This window comes from Oncorhynchus masou, chromosome 10 (genome assembly GCF_036934945.1).
Source record: "Oncorhynchus masou masou isolate Uvic2021 chromosome 10, UVic_Omas_1.1, whole genome shotgun sequence".
NCBI lineage: Eukaryota > Metazoa > Chordata > Actinopteri > Salmoniformes > Salmonidae > Oncorhynchus > Oncorhynchus masou.
This window is the reverse complement of record NC_088221.1, coordinates 749620-769222: the sequence shown is the minus strand read 5'-3', so window position 1 is coordinate 769222 and position 19603 is coordinate 749620. Positions and strand designations below refer to the sequence as shown.

Below are 19603 nucleotides of genomic sequence, written 5' to 3'. Positions count from 1 at the left end.
TCAGAGACAGCTGGTATAGTGGGAGAGAGGATATATTACCTACCTATACTGAGAGGAGGAGGACACAGGGTTCTAGACCACACAGCAGATCCCTGACAACACGCTCAAAGCAGCAGTGAGGGTATGGACCAACACACTCACTCACCTCACTCACCTCACTCAACTCACTCACTCACTCACTCACTCACTCACTCACTCACTCACTCACTCACTCACTCACAGACAGACTGACACACACATGTCAATCTCAATCGGACAGGACTTGAGTTGTGTGTGTGTGTTTGGTTCTACTTTGTTATGCTTCTACACACACGCACGCACGCACGTACGCACACACATCAATCTCAATTATCATGCACCCCAGTCGGACAGGACTTGAGTGTGTTTAGGTTTGACTTTTTATGCTGTGTTTTAGGCTCTTAGCAGTATACCTTTAGCCTCTATATCTTAGTCTGAAATGTTGAGTGGTAGTGTTAACGTGATGCTATTTCAAGGGTGGGTATCTATTTGTTTATTTTGGACTATCTGAGGTCATCTGTGAAGTTCACACTGAGCATGTTGATTTTACTGATACCAGGTCTTTGTTGGCATTTGACAGTGGGTGGACTAGTTTAGCGTTTCAGTCAGTAATTAGAGAGAGACTTGGCTCCCACTGTGAGCGACAGACCAGAGATACATTCCAGATGCTTCCACACCATCCTGTAAATTAAGCAAGGAGGGGGTAATAGGCCTCTGTTCCCAAAGCAATGCGCACCACCCCCTCTACCCTTGTACTGGTGTGTGTTCAGTGAGGTGAACGGTTCAGAATTTTAGTGAGGTGTTCAGTGAGGTGAAAGGTTCAGAGTCAGATGGACTGTTTTTATTGTCTCTGTGTCCAGTATGAAGGAAGTTATTGGAAGTTTTGTGAGCCACTGTTAGCATGAGTTCATTTGACTTTAAGGACATAGATAAAGGGCCTCATTCCCAAAATCCCAAAGTATCCCTTTAAGTATAGAGCTGACCAGATTCCCTATTTTATCTGCCAGACAATTATATCGCAAACAACACTTAGTAGACTTCTACTATTCCGACCTTTTCCCTGTCTCTCCTCCTGAACCGACCTCTGAACTCTACCCTCTTCCATTCTCTGCTCTCCACTGCCTTTTCCTCCCTCCTCCCACCATTCCCCTCACCTCCCTTCCTGGTCTCCACTTGTCCATTCTGTCTTTCACCTCTTCTCTCCCCTCTCTCAGAGCCCTCCCTCTTACTCTTTCCTGCCCCTCTAATCTCCACTGTCCTTCCCCTCCCCTCTTCCTTCACCTCGCACCTCAATTTGACCCCTTTTCCTTCTGTCTATCTCCTCATCCCCCACCTCTCCTCCCCCAGGTTGTGAGAGTGTCGCGGAGACGGACTCAGTCTTCAGGATGGCGGCAGACAGTAACAAGGATTCACTGCACTACCGCCGCTCGCTGGTCATCGAGCCGAAAACGACCACGCAGTTCAACCAGTTCCTGCCCACCAAGGACAAGCCAGCGGCCTATGTGCCAGCGCCGCTACGCAAGAAGCGGGCCGAGCGCCATGAGGACAGCCGCCGGAGCTGGGCCAGCCCCATGTACACGGAGGAAGATGGCACCTTCACCAGGTAGAAGAGTCATACACACATCTGTAGCCTATACATCAGAAATCAGCTGCCTCTAATCTTTGACCGCAGGTGCTGCTCTAGCAAATTCTTTTAGATCTCTCAATGGTTAAGTTATCCAGAGGGATGGGGCTCATTTCCTTACTCTTTCTTCCCTCCACTATTTTTAATGGCACATGCTTACATTACTTTATCACAACCGTTTCCAGTGATTCCCGTTAGCCTTTTTTTGTTGGTTAGTGATTCCATTCTCATTCATAAAACGTGGGTCTGCACTGCTTCACTCTACTTTTACACTACTTCACTGTGTTGATTCCACCTGTCTGACCTCTCTCCTCCCCACTCCCTCTCTCTTTCTCTTTCCTAAACCCTCTCCTCTCCCCTGGGCTGTAACCGAATGAAGTCTGGTGGACTGCATGTCAGTCGCTGGCTCTCCTCAGCCCCACCCTCTTCCGGCACCTCCCCCCTCTCCCTATGCACCTAATGGCTCCACCCACACTAGCCACCACGCTGCCGGTCAAAGGTCGATGCAGCTTTTCCATTGATTGTAACATCACAGGAGCACTCTAGATTGTTTTCGTACTAACAGCGATACAGTACTACAAAGCTAAGCTAATAACATTGTTCTTCCATGCCTTGAAGAGCAGTTTGTTTTGAGAGTTGTACCAGTTATATTATACTGAGGAATAATCACTTTGCTGTCTTGCTGTTTAGTCCAATTTGCATCTGAACATATGTTAAGATACTGGCCGTGTCTGAAATATGGCCTGCCTACTACTTACTTAAACTGTGTCCTAATCGTACTACATTCTATTTAAAACATACCGCTTAGTAAAAATATATTCAGTAAGCAACAAATATCAACATACTACTCATCTGAGGACGTAACCCATTTTACACATAATGTTCTGAAAACCATATGTTTCTTTGAGCTTTGTGAGAGTGTGGTTGTCCTATGGTTATTATGCATAAAACCATCCCACAACTTTCTCAGAATGGTGTAGGATCGTTGCTTGGCTTTGGAACATTGTCAGCACATTTTAAGGAACTTAACAAAAAAAACAATTGTCTTGGTATTTCGTTACTTAAACAGAATGATTCCTAAAAGTTCAAACATGGTTACAATTATTTTCCATTTTGGTAATGTTCTAGGAACATTGGGAATGTTCACAAATAGTTCAGAATATGTGAATAAACAACGTTTTTCTGTGGGAATTTCACAACGTCAGCATAACATTTCCTACAGCTTTCCTCATGGTTCTATTTAAAGTCATGTTCTCATTGTTCCGAGAACGAAAACTTTCCATAGAAACCACATGAAAGCTTTCGTAACGTTCAGAGAACGTTCTAAGAACGTTGTTTAAAAACATACACATTCCATTCTCGGCATCACCAAAACTCTCTCTAACCTTTTTCTCGTGAACTGTGTTCAGGTGTGTTGGCCGCACCCACTAATTGGCCACACCTGATCTTTATGAGTTCTTGTTTCCTTTGAAATGGGGTTGGTTTGAACAGACATAAATGAACAGGTTTATATGAGTAAAAAAAACATAGCATGCTACTGTAGCTCCATACTGGTGGCAAAGTGGACGGATTCCATGGATAGAGAAGAGAAAATCATAGGTTTAAATCTCACTGACGCCGTGCCACAATAAAACATAAATGTATTTCCATGATTAATGCCTAATTTCCATGTGTCCTATCTGTGCTTGGTGTTCAGTTAATCCAAACTAGCTAGCCGTGTAACTAAAAATCTTATTGAAACATGTTCCCAGAAGGTTATTTAGTTACTTTAAAATAACCTATAATGTCCTTCCAGGAAAACTTTCAGGGAACCATAGTAAAACGTTCATCATAACCTCACTGCAACCTAAAAAGTAAAGTTCCCAAAACAGGCGAAATTAACACTTCCGTTCTCAGAACGTTTAATGAACTTTTAATGGTTTTAATGGTCAGGAACCAATGGTCGCAGAACCAATGGTTGTTCACACAATTTCCAATGAACCAAACAAGCTATCTGGGAAGTATTGGTGTTCGGACACAGCCATAGTACTGTGTTTGCCAAACACTTACGATATGAATAAGCTGCTTCTGGATACTATTAAAAGGTCCCCTGGTTGATGGAGCCCTGTTTTAAATCCAACACAACCTTCCTTTTTTCTTTTGATCTATCTTCTCTCTGCTACTGCCCCCCCCCCACCTCCCTCCAGTACTTACAACACTTAGCCACCACACACTGCCCCTACCAGCCCCCCAAACTGAAACCCACTAACATCCCGTACGTTGAGCGCTCCCGGTGGTACTCCCCAGGAGCGACCGCACCTTGGTGCCCCGGCTGGTCAAATGAATGAAGCGTGCCCTCCTGAGGCATGAAAACCACCATCAAGACCATCATCCCCGACATCGAGCGGGACGGCGTCATCTTTCAGAAGGTAAATCCGCCCCAAGATGGTCGGCGGTGGAGACCACTGTTGGGTGCTGCTGACCGCTACCACCCGATGTCCAACCTGAGCCATGGGCAATGCCCGCTTGACCCAAGAGGCTGAGGGTGGGGAGAACCGGGAGCAAAGAGGGGATGGGCACCCCAAAATGGACTACATGCTGCTGAGGAAGTTTGGGGTGGTGCTCTGGGTGGAGGTGAGGGCAGTGGGTATCCAAGGTCAGAGGTCATATCTAGGTACATAAGCCAATCCGATGGTCGGTCTGTGCCCTCTACCTGTAGCGAGGTCAACCTGCAGAAGATATTGGCGATTAGGGAGGCGAGCCGGCTGAGATACAAGAAGAGTATGATGATGATTGAGAAGTTAGCCTTTCTGAACACTTAGGAACTAGAATGACAGTCGAAACAACAATACCGCTTCAGTGCCTGTTGCTCTCAGGGAAAATCTCATGTGGCACTCCAAACCCTATATAGGCCATTACTTTTGTCCAGAGCAACATAGGGCTGCCATTTTAAGGCTCTAGTGAAAAGTAGTGCACTATATAGGGAATAGTGTGCCATTTGAGATAGAGCCTGGAATCTCTGAATTGTGTATGGTTGTTTTCTTCTTACACCCCCCCGTTTGATGTGTGTGTGTGTGTGTGTGTGTGTGTGTGTGTGTGTGTGTGTGTGTGTGTGAGAGCTATTTAGTTCTAAGAACACTTTTCTGTCTGTTGTTGACATGCCCTAAATGGCATGTGGATATGCCTTGTTACCGAGTGCTGCTTGCCTCAGAGAAGGGTTAGTCAGGTAACTTAATTAAGCATGTGGATATGCCTTGTTACCGAGTGGTGCTTGCCTCAGAGAAGGGTTAGTCAGGTAACTTAATTAAGCATGTGGATATGCCTTGTTACCAGAGTGGGGCTTGCCTCAGAGAAGGGTTAGTCAGGTAACTTAATTAAGCATGTGGATATGTCTAGTTACCGAGTGGTGCTTGCCTCATAGAAGGGTTAGTCAGGTAACTTAATTAAGCATGTGGATATGTCTTGTTACCGAGTGCTGCTTGCCTCAGAGAAGGGTTAGTCAGGTAACTTAATTAAGCATGTGGATATGCCTTGTTACCGAGTGCTGCTTGCCTCAGAGAAGGGTTAGTCAGGTAACTTAATTAAGCATGTGGATATGCCTTGTTACCGAGTGGTGCTTGCCTCAGAGAAGGGTTAGTCAGGTAACTTAATTAAGCATGTGGATATGCCTTGTTACCGAGTGCTGCTTGCCTCAGAGAAGGGTTAGTCAGGTAACTTAATTAAGCATGTGGATATGCCTTGTTACCGAGTGGTGCTTGCCTCAGAGAAGGGTTAGTCAGGTAACTTAATTAAGCATGTGGATATGCCTTGTTACCGAGTGCTGCTTGCCTCAGAGAAGGGTTAGTCAGGTAACCTAATTAAGCATGTGGATATGCCTTGTTACCGAGTGGGGCTTGCCTCAGAGAAGGGTTAGTCAGGTAACTTAATTAAGCATGTGGATATGCCTTGTTACCAGAGTGGGGCTTGCCTCAGAGAAGGGTTAGTCAGGTAACTTAATTAAGCATGTGGATATGCCTTGTTACCAGAGTGGGGCTTGCCTCAGAGAAGGGTTAGTCAGGTAACTTAATTAAGCATGTGGATATGCCTTGTTACCAGAGTGGGGCTTGCCTCAGAGAAGGGTTAGTCAGGTAACTTAATTAAGCATGTGGATATGCCTTGTTACCAGAGTGGGGCTTGCCTCAGAGAAGGGTTAGTCAGGTAACTTAATTAAGCATGTGGATATGCCTTGTTACCAGAGTGGGGCTTGCCTCAGAGAAGGGTTAGTCAGGTAACTTAATTAAGCATGTGGATATGCCTTGTTACCGAGTGGTGCTTGCCTCAGAGAAGGGTTAGTCAGGTAACTTAATTAAGCATGTGGATATGCCTTGTTACCAGAGTGGGGCTTGCCTCAGAGAAGGGTTAGTCAGGTAACTTAATTAAGCATGTGGATATGCCTTGTTACCAGAGTGGGGCTTGCCTCAGAGAAGGGTTAGTCAGGTAACTTAATTAAGCATGTGGATATGCCTTGTTACCAGAGTGGGGCTTGCCTCAGAGAAGGGTTAGTCAGGTAACTTAATTAAGCATGTGGATATGCCTTGTTACCGAGTGGTGCTTGCCTCAGAGAAGGGTTAGTCAGGTAACTTAATTAAGCATGTGGATATGCCTTGTTACCAGAGTGGGGCTTGCCTCATAGAAGGGTTAGTCAGGTAACTTAATTAAGCATGTGGATATGCCTTGTTACCAGAGTGGGGCTTGCCTCAGAGAAGGGTTAGTCAGGTAACTTAATTAAGCATGTGGATATGCCTTGTTACCGAGTGGTGCTTGCCTCAGAGAAGGGTTAGTCAGGTAACTTAATTAAGCATGTGGATATGCCTTGTTACCGAGTGGTGCTTGCCTCATAGAAGGGTTAGTCAGGTAACTTAATTAAGCATGTGGATATTTCTTGTTACCGAGTGGTGCTTGCCTCATAGAATGTCTAGTTACCGAGTGGTGTTTGCCTCATAGAAGGGTTAGTCAGGTAACTTAATTAAGCATGTGGATATGCCTTGTTACCGAGTGGTGCTTGCCTCAGAGAAGGGTTAGTCAGGTAACTTAATTAAGCATGTGGATATGCCTTGTTACCAGAGTGGGGCTTGCCTCATAGAAGGGTTAGTCAGGTAACTTAATTAAGCATGTGGATATGCCTTGTTACCAGAGTGGGGCTTGCCTCAGAGAAGGGTTAGTCAGGTAACTTAATTAAGCATGTGGATATGCCTTGTTACCGAGTGGTGCTTGCCTCATAGAAGGGTTAGTCAGGTAACTTAATTAAGCATGTGGATATTTCTTGTTACCGAGTGGTGCTTGCCTCATAGAATGTCTAGTTACCGAGTGGTGTTTGCCTCATAGAAGGGTTAGTCAGGTAACTTAATTAAGCATGTGGATATGCCTTGTTACCGAGTGGTGCTTGCCTCAGAGAAGGGTTAGTCAGGTAACTTAATTAAGCATGTGGATATGCCTTGTTACCGAGTGGTGCTTGCCTCATAGAAGGGTTAGTCAGGTAACTTAATTAAGCATGTGGATATTTCTTGTTACCGAGTGGTGCTTGCCTCGTAGAATGTCTAGTTACCGAGTGGTGTTTGCCTCATAGAAGGGTTAGTCAGGTAACTTAATTAAGCATGTGGATATGCCTTGTTACCGAGTGGTGCTTGCCTCATAGAAGGGTTAGTCAGGTAACTTAATTAAGCATGTGGATATGCCTTGTTACCGAGTGGTGCTTGCCTCAGAGAAGGGTTAGTCAGGTAACTTAATTAAGCATGTGGATATGCCTTGTTACCGAGTGGTGCTTGCCTCATAGAAGGGTTAGTCAGGTAACTTAATTAAGCATGTGGATATTTCTTGTTACCGAGTGGTGCTTGCCTCGTAGAATGTCTAGTTACCGAGTGGTGTTTGCCTCATAGAAGGGTTAGTCAGGTAACTTAATTAAGCATGTGGATATGCCTTGTTACCGAGTGGTGCTTGCCTCATAGAAGGGTTAGTCAGGTAACCTAATTAAGCATGTGGATATGCCTTGTTACCGAGTGGTGCTTGCCTCAGAGAAGGGTTAGTCAGGTAACTTAATTAAGCATGTGGATATGTCTTGTTACCGAGTGGTGTTTGCCTCATAGAAGGGTTAGTCAGGTAACTTAATTAAGCATGTGGATATGCCTTGTTACCGAGTGGTGCTTTCCTCATAGAAGGGTTAGTCAGGTAACTTAATTAAGCATGTGGATATTTCTTGTTACCGAGTGGTGCTTTCCTCATAGAAGGGTTCATTCTATCCCAAGAACCAAACCTCACATACTTACTGGAACATGTTTATAAAAGACTATTTGACTGTAACTGTATTTTGAACACATAAACATTCCACCAGGGGTGGAAATGTAACAACATAACCCACTGCTTAAAAAGACCTTGGTTGTTTTAAATGTTTATATTCAGCTTTTGAGGAAGTGGATTGATCGATTAGGTCGTAGGATAAACAAATTGCCTTTTTTAAACCCAGGTTGTGGTATTTTCTGAAACCATACATGCTATACAATTCTGAATTTTTCTGTTCGTGAATTGACTTTGACGGTGAATTTAAAAAGATGTCACCACTATTTGAATAACACAGTGGGTGTTTCTCAATATGCATCCTACCTTGCTCAGAGCATGCAAATTGGCGCACGGGAGAGTTAGCGCATGAGTCAAAATCAAAGTATGCAAAACAGAGCACGGCGGGCACTTTTCGCATGTGTACTCCATTTGTACATTATTTGAAACATGCATAGATCGACGCAAGCCTCAATGAAAAGTATGCACAGAAATATGACGTACCATGTATAAAAAAGGAAGCAAAATGTATTGAAATCAATGACGGCTATTGAAGCGAGAGAAAATAATCTCTGACTTCGGAAATATTACCAATTCACATCTCATATTGCCTGACTACATTATTTTATCTTGATACCTTAATAAACACATACTGTGTTAATGTTGGCATGTTTACCTGCCTACGATACCCACTGAAGTGTGCATGGATCAATAGCCCATAGTAAGTCAATAGGGCTAACTGTCGGGCTAGTTAGCTAACCATGAAGAATTGGCTGTAGGAGTTTTGCCTTGTAAACTAGCTGGCTATCTAGATTATTACGTTTCACTTTTAGTTAGCTGATAATTAGTAAAAGTTTGCTTTGTGTGCATCTTGTTTATTCTCTTTTGCCATTGTCCTGGCTGGAACAAGGTTCAGTGAATAGGGAGGTGTAGCGTGAGGATTTAAAAAAAACGTGTACCTTTATTTAACTTGGCATGTCAGTTAAGAACAAATTCTTATTTACAGGGACTGCCTAGGAACAGTGGGTTAACCGCCTTGTTCAGGGGCAGAACGACAGATTTTGTTTTACCTTGTCAGCTCAGGGATTTGATCTTGCAACCTTTCAGTTATTGGTCTAATGCTCTAACCCAAAATAATGCAGTAGGGGGAGTACGAGTGCTTCTCAAATGTAATATTTTATGCATTCTCCACACTCTCATCCTCACAAGAACATACTCAAGAGAACGTCCTTTGAGAATACACTCAGAGCATGAGCGAGTGGAGCACGGGAGTAAGCATATTGAGAAACACCCAGTGTCTCCTCTCAACAGCAGGTAACTTCACATTGACTTGGGCAGCAGGGAGCAGTATTCGCACAGTGGGGCGAAAAGGGGTTTGAACATGGGTAAGCTCTACAATATATAAACTCAGCAAAAAAAGAAACGTCCCTTTTTCAGGACCCTTTCTTTCAAAGATAATTCGGAAAAATACAAATAACTTCACAGATCTTCATTGTGAAGGGTTTAAACACTGTTTCTCATGCTTGTTCAATGAACCATAAACAATTAATGAACATGCACCTGTGGAACGGTCGTTAAGACACTCACCGCTTACAGACGGAAGGCAATAAAGGTCACAGTTATGAAAACTTAAAACAATAAAGAGGCCTTTCTACTGACTCTGAAAAACACAAAAAGAAAGATGCCCAGGGACCCTGCTCATCTGTGTGAACGTGCCTTAGGCATGCTGCAAGGCGGCATGAGGACTGCAGATGTGGACAGGGCAATGAATTGCAACGCCTAAGACAGCGCTACAGGGAGACAGGACAGACAGCTGATTGTCCTCGCAGTGGCAGACAACGTGTAACAACACCTGCACAGGATCGGTACATCTGAACATCACACATGCGGGACAGGTACAAGATGGCAACAACAACTGCCAGAGTTACACCAGGAATGCACAATCCCTCCCCATCAGTGCTCAGACTGTCCGCAATAGGCCTGTTGTAAGGCAGGTCCTCACCAGATATCACTGGCAACAATGTTGCCTATGGGCACAAACCCACCATCGCTGGACCAGACAGGACTGGCAAAAAGTGCACTTCACTGACGAGTCGCGGTTTTGTCTCACCAGGGGTGATGGTCGAATTTGCGTTAATCGTCGAGGGAATGACCGTTACACCGAGGCCTGTACTCTGGAGCGGGATCGATTTTTCATTGCAGACAGTCTCAACGCTGTGCGTTACACGGAAGATATCCTCCTCCCTCATGTGGTACCCTTCCTGCAGACTCATCCTGACATGACCCTCCAGCATGACAATGCCACCAGCCATACTGCTCGTTCTGTGCGTGATTTCCTGCAATACAGGAATGTCAGTGTTCTGCCATGGCAGCAAAGAGCCCGGATCTCAATCCCATTGAGCACGTCTGGGACCTGTTGGATCGGAGGGTGAGGGCTTGGGCCATTCCCCCCCAAAATGTCCGGGAACTTGCAGGTGCCTTGGAAGAGTGGGGTAACATCTCACAGCAAGAACTGGCAAATCTGGTGCAGTCCATGAGGAGGAGATGCACTGCAGCTGGTGGCCACACCAGATTCTGGCTTTTACTTTTTATTTTGACCCCCCCGTTGTTCAGTGACACATTATTTCATTCCTGTTAGTCATGTCTGTGGAACATGTTAAGTGTATGTCTCAGGTGTTGACTCTTGTTATGTTCATACAAATATTTACACGTGTTAAGTTTGCTGAAAATAAACGCAGTTGACAGTGAGAGGACATTTCTCTTTTTTGCTGAGTTTATAACTCAAGCTATTGACTCAAGCTAATCTCCCAGACGCACGTAACATAGGATGACATCATGGCGTCTGTCAACAGACTGTGGGACAACTAACAAGGAACTTTGTTTCTGCGCAGATTTTTTCATCACTGATCATTTGGATATGATTTCGCAGGTGTTGCATCTTTTGAATTTCGGAAGGGGAGGGGACATTTGACCCAAGCTTTGGCTGAGAGTTTCCATTTAGGGAGGTCTTGGTCTTGTTAGTATCTTTACTCATAAATTATACAGTGCATTTGGAAAGTTTCAGGACCCTTGACTTTCTCCACATTTTGTTACATTACAGCATTATTCTAAAATGGATTCAATATTTTTTCCCATCAATCTACACACAATACACCATAAACAATTTTTTTGCAGATGTATTAAAAATAAAATCCCAAAATACCCTATTACCTACCTAATACCTCGAAATTGAGCTCAGGTGCATCCTGTTTCCATTGATCATCCGTGACATGTTTCTACAACTTGATTGGAGTCCACCTGTGGTAAATTCAATTAATTAGACATGATTTGGAAAGGCACACACCTGTCTATATAAGGTCCCACAGTTGACAGTGCATGTCAGATTAAAAACCAAGCCATGTCGAAGGAATTGTCCGTAGAGCTCCGAGACCTGATTGTGTTGAGGCACAGATCTGGGGAAGGGTACCAAAACATTTCTGCAGCATTGAAGGTCCCCAAGAACACAGTGTCCTCCATCATTTTTAAACGGAAGATGTTTGCCACCACCAATACTCTTTCTAGAGCTGGCCGCCCGGCCAAACTGAACAATTGGGGGAAGAGGGCCTTGGTCAGGGAGGTGACCAAGAACCCAATGGTCACTTTGACAGATCTCCAGAGTTCCTCTTTGGAGATGGGAGAACCTTCCAGAAGGACAACCATCTCTGCAGCACTCCATCAATCAGGCCATTATGGTAGACTGGCCAGACGGAAGGCACTCCTCAGTAAAAGGCAAATGACTGCCCGCTTGGAGTTTGTCAAAAGGCACCTAAGGACTCTCAGACCGTGAGAAACAAGATTCTCTGGTCTGATGAAACCAAGATTGAACTCTTTTGCCTGAATGCCAAGCGTCACGTCTGGAGGAAACCTGGCACCATCCCTACGGTGAAGCATGGTGGTGGCAGCATCATGCTTTGGGGATGTATTTCAGCGGCAGGGTCTGGGAGAGGGAAAGATTAACGGAGCAAAGTACAGAGACATCCTTGATGTAAACCTGCTACAGAGCGCTCAGGACCTCAGACTGGGGTGAAGGTTCACCTTCCAACAGGACAATGACCATGAGCACACAGCCAAGACAGCACATGAGTGGCTATGGGATACGTCTCTGAATGTCCTAGAGTGGCCCAGCCAGAGCCTGGACTTGAACCCGATCGAAGATAGCGGTGCAGCAAACCTTCCCATCCAACCTGACAGCTTGAGAGGATCTGCAGATGAATGGGAGAATCTTCCAAAATACAGGTGTGCCAAGCTTGTAGCGTCATATCCAAGAAGACTCAAGGCTGTAATTGCTACCAAAGGTTCTTCAAAAAAGTATTGTGCAAAGGGTCTGAATACTTGTGTAAATGTGATTTTTCACACACTGTTTTTTACTTTGTCAATAATAGGGTATTGTGTGCAGATTGAGGGATTTCTCTTTTGGGTTTAATTTTAGATTAAGGCTGTAATGTAACAAAACGTGGAAAAAGTTGAGGGGTCTGAATACTTTCCGAATGCACTGTATAATCTCCCCCCAGAACCAAATCGAAAATCTAATTCAAATAAGCTAAATTTTATTCCTGGATTTCCGAGATAAACCCCATACTGTCACCAAGACACTACACCAAAACAGACCTGGGTTCAAATACTATTTGAAATCAACTCTCAAAGTATTTTTTTTTATAGTATTTGAACCCAGGTCTGCACAGTAGCGGTAGATGATAATGGAGTGCAGGTTTGTTACTAAGGAAGACATGAAAACATGAAATTTCCCAATGCTGTGTGACGGGTGAAAGTTGTTGCCAGCCACTCTTGAGTCCATGGCCACGTGAAAACACATTCCGTGTACACACACTCACAAACACACATGCACGTTCCTTATCACTAACACACACACAGCATTTACACACACAAAAAACTATCCATTTAAAATCAAATCAAATTAGATTTGTCACACGCGCCAAATACAACGGGTATAGACTTTACTGTGAAATGCTTGCTTACGAGCCCTTGCAGCTTGCAGCTCATCCGGGATGGCACGTCAATGTGAGCTGTGGCAAGAAGGTTTGCTGTGTCTGTCAGCGTAGTGTCCAGAGCATGGAGGCGCTACCAGGAGACAGGCCAGTACATCAGGAGACGTGGAGGAGGCCGTAGGAGGGCAACAACCCAGCAGCAGGACCGCTACCTCCGCCTTTGTGCAAGGAGGAGCAGGAGGAGCACTGCCAGAGCCCTGCAAAATGACTTCCAGCAGGCCACAAATGTGCATGTGTCTGCTCAAACGGTCAGAAACAGACTCCATGAGGGTGGTATGAGGGCCTGACGTCCACAGGTGGGTGTTGTGCTTACAGCCCAACACCGTGCAGGACGTTTTTCATTTGCCAGAGAACACCAAGACTGGCAATTATGCCACTGGCGCCCTGTGCTCTTCACAGATGAAAGCAGGTTCACACTGAGCACATGTGACAGTCTGGAGACGCAGTGGAGAATGTTCTGCTGCCTGCAACATCCTCCAGCATGACCGGTTTGGCGGTGGGTCAGTCATGGTGTGGGGTGGCATTTCTTTGGGGGGCCGCACAGCCCTCCATGTGCTCGCCAGAGGTAGCCTGACTGCCATTAGGTACCGAGACCATATGCTGGTGCAGTTGGCCCTGGGTTCCTCCTAATGCAAGACAATGCTAGACCTCATGTGGCTGGAGTGTGTCAGCAGTTCCTGCAAGAGGAAGGCATTGATGCTATGGACTGGCCCGCCCGTTCCCCAGACCTGAATCCAATTGAGCACATCTGGGACATCATGTCTCGCTCCATCCACCAATGCCATGTTGCACCACAGACTGTCCAGGAGTTGGCGGATGCTTTAGTCCAGGTCTGGGAGGAGATCCCTCAGGAGACCATCCACAACCTCATCAGGAGCATGCCCAGGCGTTGTAGGGAGGTCATACAGGCACGTGGAGGCCACACACTACTGAGCCTCATTTTGACTTGTTTTAAGGAGATTACATCAAAGTTGGATCAACCTGTAGTGTGGTTTTCCACTTTAATTTTGAGTGTGACTCCAAATCCAGACCTCCATGGGTTGATAAATTTGATTTCCATTGATAATTTTTGTGTGATTTTGTTGTCAGCACATTCAACTATGTAAAGAAAAAAATGTTTAATAAGAATATTTCATTCATTCAGATCTAGGATGTGTTATTTTAGTGTTCCCTTTAGTGTTCCCTCTTCTGTTTGAGCGACATTTTGTTTTTCTAGCTGAGGAATGTAACAGCAGCATCCACATTAATGTAGAAGTGTTTAGAAAGATATTCTGTTCTTATCTACAATAAAAGTTACTCAAATGACACAATCTATTATTTACCATTAATATCTATTGGGCACAAAATCATCTGAAACACAACCAAAACAAACACCAAATGCATCCAACAAGTTTGTAGAGTCACAAGCTTGATGTTTTCATTGCGTGCTAGGAATATGGTTCCAAATACTACATTTTTGACTACTTTAATAGACATACAAGTGAATACTTTTGGTCCCCTAAAATAGGGGGACTGTGTACAAAAAGTGATGTTATTTCTAAACAGTTGAGCTGATATGGATGACAATACCGTCAAATTGAAGTTAGACAGTCTGCACTTTAACCTCAGTCATTGCATCATTTCAAATGTAAAGTGCTAGAGTACAGAGCCAAAACAACAACAACATTTTCTCTGTCTTTTTGTCTACTTTTGGAGTCCACTGTAGTTATTTCCACTCTTGTTCAGGTGGGAGAGGGCAGTGTGAAGTGCAATTAAGATTGCATCATCTGTGGATCTGTTGGGGCGAATTGGAGTGGGTCCAGGGTGTCTGGGATGGTGCTGTGTGTCATGACCAGCCTTCCAAAGCACTTCATCATTACAGATGTGAATGCTACAGGTCGGGAGTCATTTAGGCACGTTTCCTTGGAGTTCATGGGAACAGGGACAATGGTGGTCAGCTTGAAACATGTTGGGATTACTGACTGGGACAAGGAGAGATTTAAAATGTGTCTGAGGCATCTGGATGTATTTACCTCATGTAGACTCCTGTAGAGTTTTCAGTTACACCTACCTACCTACCTACCTACCTACCTACCTACCTACCTACCTACCTACCTACCCACCTACCCACCCACCCACCCAAACCCACCCAAAAGAAGGGGATACTTTAACTGTGATACAAAGCCACCTTCAACAAAAAGGAAACCAAAACCCCAGGAGAAAGTAGAGTGGCATTAGCCATCCCTTAACACAGGTTACTTTACCACCAATCCTGACATTAACCATTAGAGTGAGAGAAGAACCCCCAGACAGTGGTTAGGAATCACTTTACCTCTACTTACTCCCAGAATAGGGAAAAGAAGTCTGGCCCAAATGTGACATTTTTGTCTGTGTGGTTCTCTTCTCTGGTTCTCCTAGACTGCTCCAAAAGCGCGCCGTTGCTAACGAAGGGTGAGTTGACTATGTCTATTCCAAGGAATGTGGCCTGGTCGCTTACTCTCCGCTTTTGCCTTTGTGTTGCTGCTCTCGTTTACTAGCGCCCTCACTCGCTGGCTGACTGCTATACGCTGACACTGACACATTGCTGGGGATTGAGTGATGTAGGGCCAAGCCAAGGGGGGTGGGACACAGCAAGCTCCACAAATCTCTATTGACAAAGCAACAAAGTGGAGTGAGAGGATTGTACACACAATACCAATATGCTGTCATCCAATCAAACATACTATGTATTATGTACAGCTAAGAGTTATAATTGTTGAAGCACAGGTTGTAGACTACCGTAATAGGTTGGTTTTGTGTAACAGAAAGATATATTTATAGCATTATGATTCAGAAGTTCACAGGTAAGTCAGAGTGAATGTTTTTGGCCAAGTCAACTTCGAAAGCTTTTTTTGTATGAAAGGGATGGCTGAGATATACAGCTTGTGTTTTCTAACCCATTTGCCTAAAACCGCATTAGCTTGTGTTTTCTAACCCCTTAGCCTAAAACCGCATTAGCTTGTGTTTTCTAACCCATTAGCCTAAAACCACATTAGCTTGTGTTTTTTAATCCTTTAGCCTAAAACAGCATTAGCTTGTGTTTTCTAACCCATTAGCCTAAAACAGCATTAGCTTGTGTTTTCTAACCCATTAGCCTAAAACAGCATTAGCTTGTGTTTTCTAACCCATTAGCCTAAAACCGCATTAGCTTGTGTTTTCTAACCCATTAGCCTAAAACCGCATTAGCTTGTGTTTTGTGACTCAACTGTTGTTTATATGTTTGCTTACTAATACATGTTGTTACGTGTACTAATACAACATACGTGTTGTTTGTGATACTTTTTAGTCTTAATAGTGTTAAGTAGATGTTTTTCTTTCAATATTATTAATGAATGTTGAACCTTGAAATGGTATTGGTTTACTGTGTACTTACAATAAAAAAACGTTGTTTAAAAGTATGTTGCAGTTGAAAATCACAGTTAATTGAATTGAGATTTAGTTGAACATACCATTGTTGCTACACCTTTTGAGCACATTTCTGATTGGTATGTCCTATTGACATCATGATTTGCACAGTAGTCTGTTACTGACCTTATTTCACTATAGCACTATGTTAGTGTGAAGGAATGCAAGTGTCCCAGAATTCTGGGATAGGAGTGGATTTGATGCATACATTTATAGCCTACTTTATGACTAACATCAGTCTTGTGCACAGTAGGTTTATGCTCCTCGCTGGTGGTCCAATGCCTGTAACTGAGTTGACACTGAACCCGAACCTTTAAACCCTCTTCCCTGGCGGTGTGTAGGAGCAAATCAATGACAGACCTTGCAGTGGACCAGGCAGCACTGAAGCAGGTATGCTACGAGGAGCTACAGAAGATCAGAGAGCAGGTCAAGGAGAACGAGGACCAGTGGCAGGATGTGAGTGTATATATACCTGCAACCACCACACACCTGGGCTGTGTTCAGTAGGCATAATGTAACAAAATGTTTTGTAATGCTAAATAAAAATGTGTGTTTATTATTGGATTAGGATATCCTGGGGTGTATTCACTAGGAACCAAACAGGATGAAACTGGGAAGGACCTACCTCTATTTGTCCAATAGAAACCCTCGTTTTGGTTGCAATACGTTTTCCCTTGCAAAGCGTTTTTCGACAGTGTACACTAATGGATACACCCCTGCTAGTCCCTCCCTGTGTTCGCCCTTTGGTTAGGTTTGGTGCCAAATGAACCCTGTATGCCCCACATGTCCGCTCACCACCAGGGGTCGCACACATTCAACCCAAAAGACTGCTGTTACACTTGACTTAAACCCTCCCTAATATAATAATCAAGACATAACGAATTGATGAGCTAGGCCTGTTTAATCATCACCAATTGTAGTGTCTTCAATCATGTTAATATATAGGCCATGGTTATTGTGTCCTTGTCTGAAATTAGTACACAAGTCAAAGCCATCCCACCTGTCAACAAGTAGCAACATATGATAGATAAGCCTAGTAAGTATTTGATATGGGGAGAATGGAAATCTGAAGAGAACAGCTATTTTGGCCCAGTGTGGTGAAAGGAGAATGTGTTTTGTAAAGGTGGAGAGAGCGAGAGGGAGCTCAGGAGAAGACAAACAATTGTTTAAACATCACTGCCCTCGTTAAATGTCTTCATTGAAGGAAGCACAGCTGAGATTGTGTATTAATGATCACCACATAATACCTCATCCTACTTTTAGATCTATATTTCCTCATTTGAGTATACACTCAGGCCTGCAGTGGCAACTAAACGCTTATAACACCAAGACAATATTCTGGGAAAGATGACCAATCTTTCAAGGTCATTCCAGAACGTTCCACTGTGTCTAACTAAATTCATGTAATTATTCCACAAACTCCTACAACATGCAGTATATGAGTGCGTGTTTTTGGTAAAGGCATCATTCTTACACCTACTCATTTAAGGGTTTGTCTTTATTTTTACTATTTTCTACATTGTAGAATAAAAGTGAAGAGTTCAAAACTATGAAATACCACATATGAAATCATGTAGTAACCAAAAAAGTATTAAGTTATATTTTTTTATTTGAGATTCTTCAAATAGCCACCATTTGCCTTGATGACACCTTTGCACACTCTTGGCATTCTCTCAAGCATCTTCATGAGGTAGTCACCTGGAATGCCTTTCAATTAACAGGTGTGCATTCTTAAGTAAATTTGTGGAATTTCTTTCCTTTCTCAATGCATTTGAGCAATCAGTTGTGATGTGACAAGGTAGCAGTGGTATACAGAAGATATCCCTGTTTGGTTAAAGACCAAGTCCATATTATGGCAAGAACAGCTCAAATAAGCAAAGAGAAACAACAGTCCATCATTACTTTAAGACATGAAGGTCAGTCAATCCGGAAAATGTCAAGAACTTTCAAAGTTTCTTCAAGTGCGGTCGCAAAAACCATCAAGCGCTATGGTGAAACTGGCTCTCATGAGGATCGACAGAGGAAAGGAAGACCCAGAGTTACCTCTTCGGAGGTTATTAGAGTTACCAGCTCAAATAAATGCTTCACAGTTCAAGTAACAGACACATCTCAACATCAACTGTTCAGAGGAGACTCTGAATCAGGCCTTCATGGTCGAATTGCTGCAAAAAAAACACTACTAAAGGACACCAATAAGAAGAAGAGACTTGCTTGGGTCAAGAAACACGAGCATTAGACCAGTGGAAAATGTCCTTTGGCCTGGAGTCCAAATTGGAGATTTTTGGTTCCAACCGCTGTGTCTTTGTGAGACGCGGTGTGGGTTAACGGATGATCTCTTCATATGTATTTCCCACCATAAAGCATGGAGGAGGAGGTGTTATGGTGTGGGGGTGCTTTGTTTGTGACACTGTCTGTGATTTATTTAGAATTCACACTTAACCATCATGGCTACCACAGCATTCTGCAGCGATACGCCATCCCATCTGGTTTTCGCTTAGTGGGACTATCATTTGTTTTTCAACAGGACAATGATCCAACACACCTCCAGGCTGTGTAAGAGCTATTTTGCAAAGAATGAGAGTGATGGAGTGCTTCATCAGATGACCTGGCCTCCACAATCCCCCAACCTCAACCCAATTGAGATGGTTTAGGATGAGTCAGACTGTAGAGGTGAAGGAAAAGCAGCCAACAAGTGCTCAGCATATGTGGAAACTCCTTCAAGACTATTGGAAAAGCATTCCAGGTGAAGCTGGTTGAGAGAATGCCAAGAGTGTGCAAAGTTGTCAAGGCAAAGGGTGGCTATTTGAAGAATCTGAAGTATAAATATATTTGGATTTGTTTAACACTTTTTTTTGGTTACTACATGATTCCATATGTGTGTTATTTCATAGTTTTGATGTCTTCACTATTATTCTACAATGTAGAAAATAGTAAAAAATAAAGAGAAACCCTTGAAATAGTAGGTTTTCTACAACTTTTGACCTGTGGTGTATGTCTGTGGCGTGATAACATGGTGTCTTAACACAGCATTTAGGTCACACACGGGCCCCAATACACAGGGGACCAGAGGCAGGAGGAGCTAAACTCACACAAATAGGACACTTTCTCAGAATTTAGTCCTTTCTCTCGCTCTATAATCTGCAGCTAACCACGTTTACACTAGCCTTCCTGGCCATCCATTAGAGGATTTAACTGTGTCACATGG

General features: G+C 43.8%; 1 protein-coding gene across 5 annotated transcripts in view; it reads left to right on the top strand.

Annotated features, from left to right (window-relative positions):
* lmo7a (LIM domain 7a) overlaps positions 1-19603 on the top strand; it is a 61175-nt gene continuing 41572 nt past the window's right edge. For 4 of the 5 annotated variants that reach the window (XM_064975635.1, XM_064975636.1, XM_064975634.1 and 1 more), the window contains exons 1-4: positions 1-121; positions 1366-1621; positions 15373-15405; positions 16740-16854. In XM_064975635.1, coding sequence (XP_064831707.1) covers positions 1404-1621; positions 15373-15405; positions 16740-16854 — 366 coding nt within the window. In that variant the 5' untranslated portion in view covers positions 1-121; positions 1366-1403. The remainder of the gene's footprint in view (positions 122-1365; positions 1622-15372; positions 15406-16739; positions 16855-19603) is intronic. The other variant, XM_064975633.1, reaches the window with a different exon arrangement.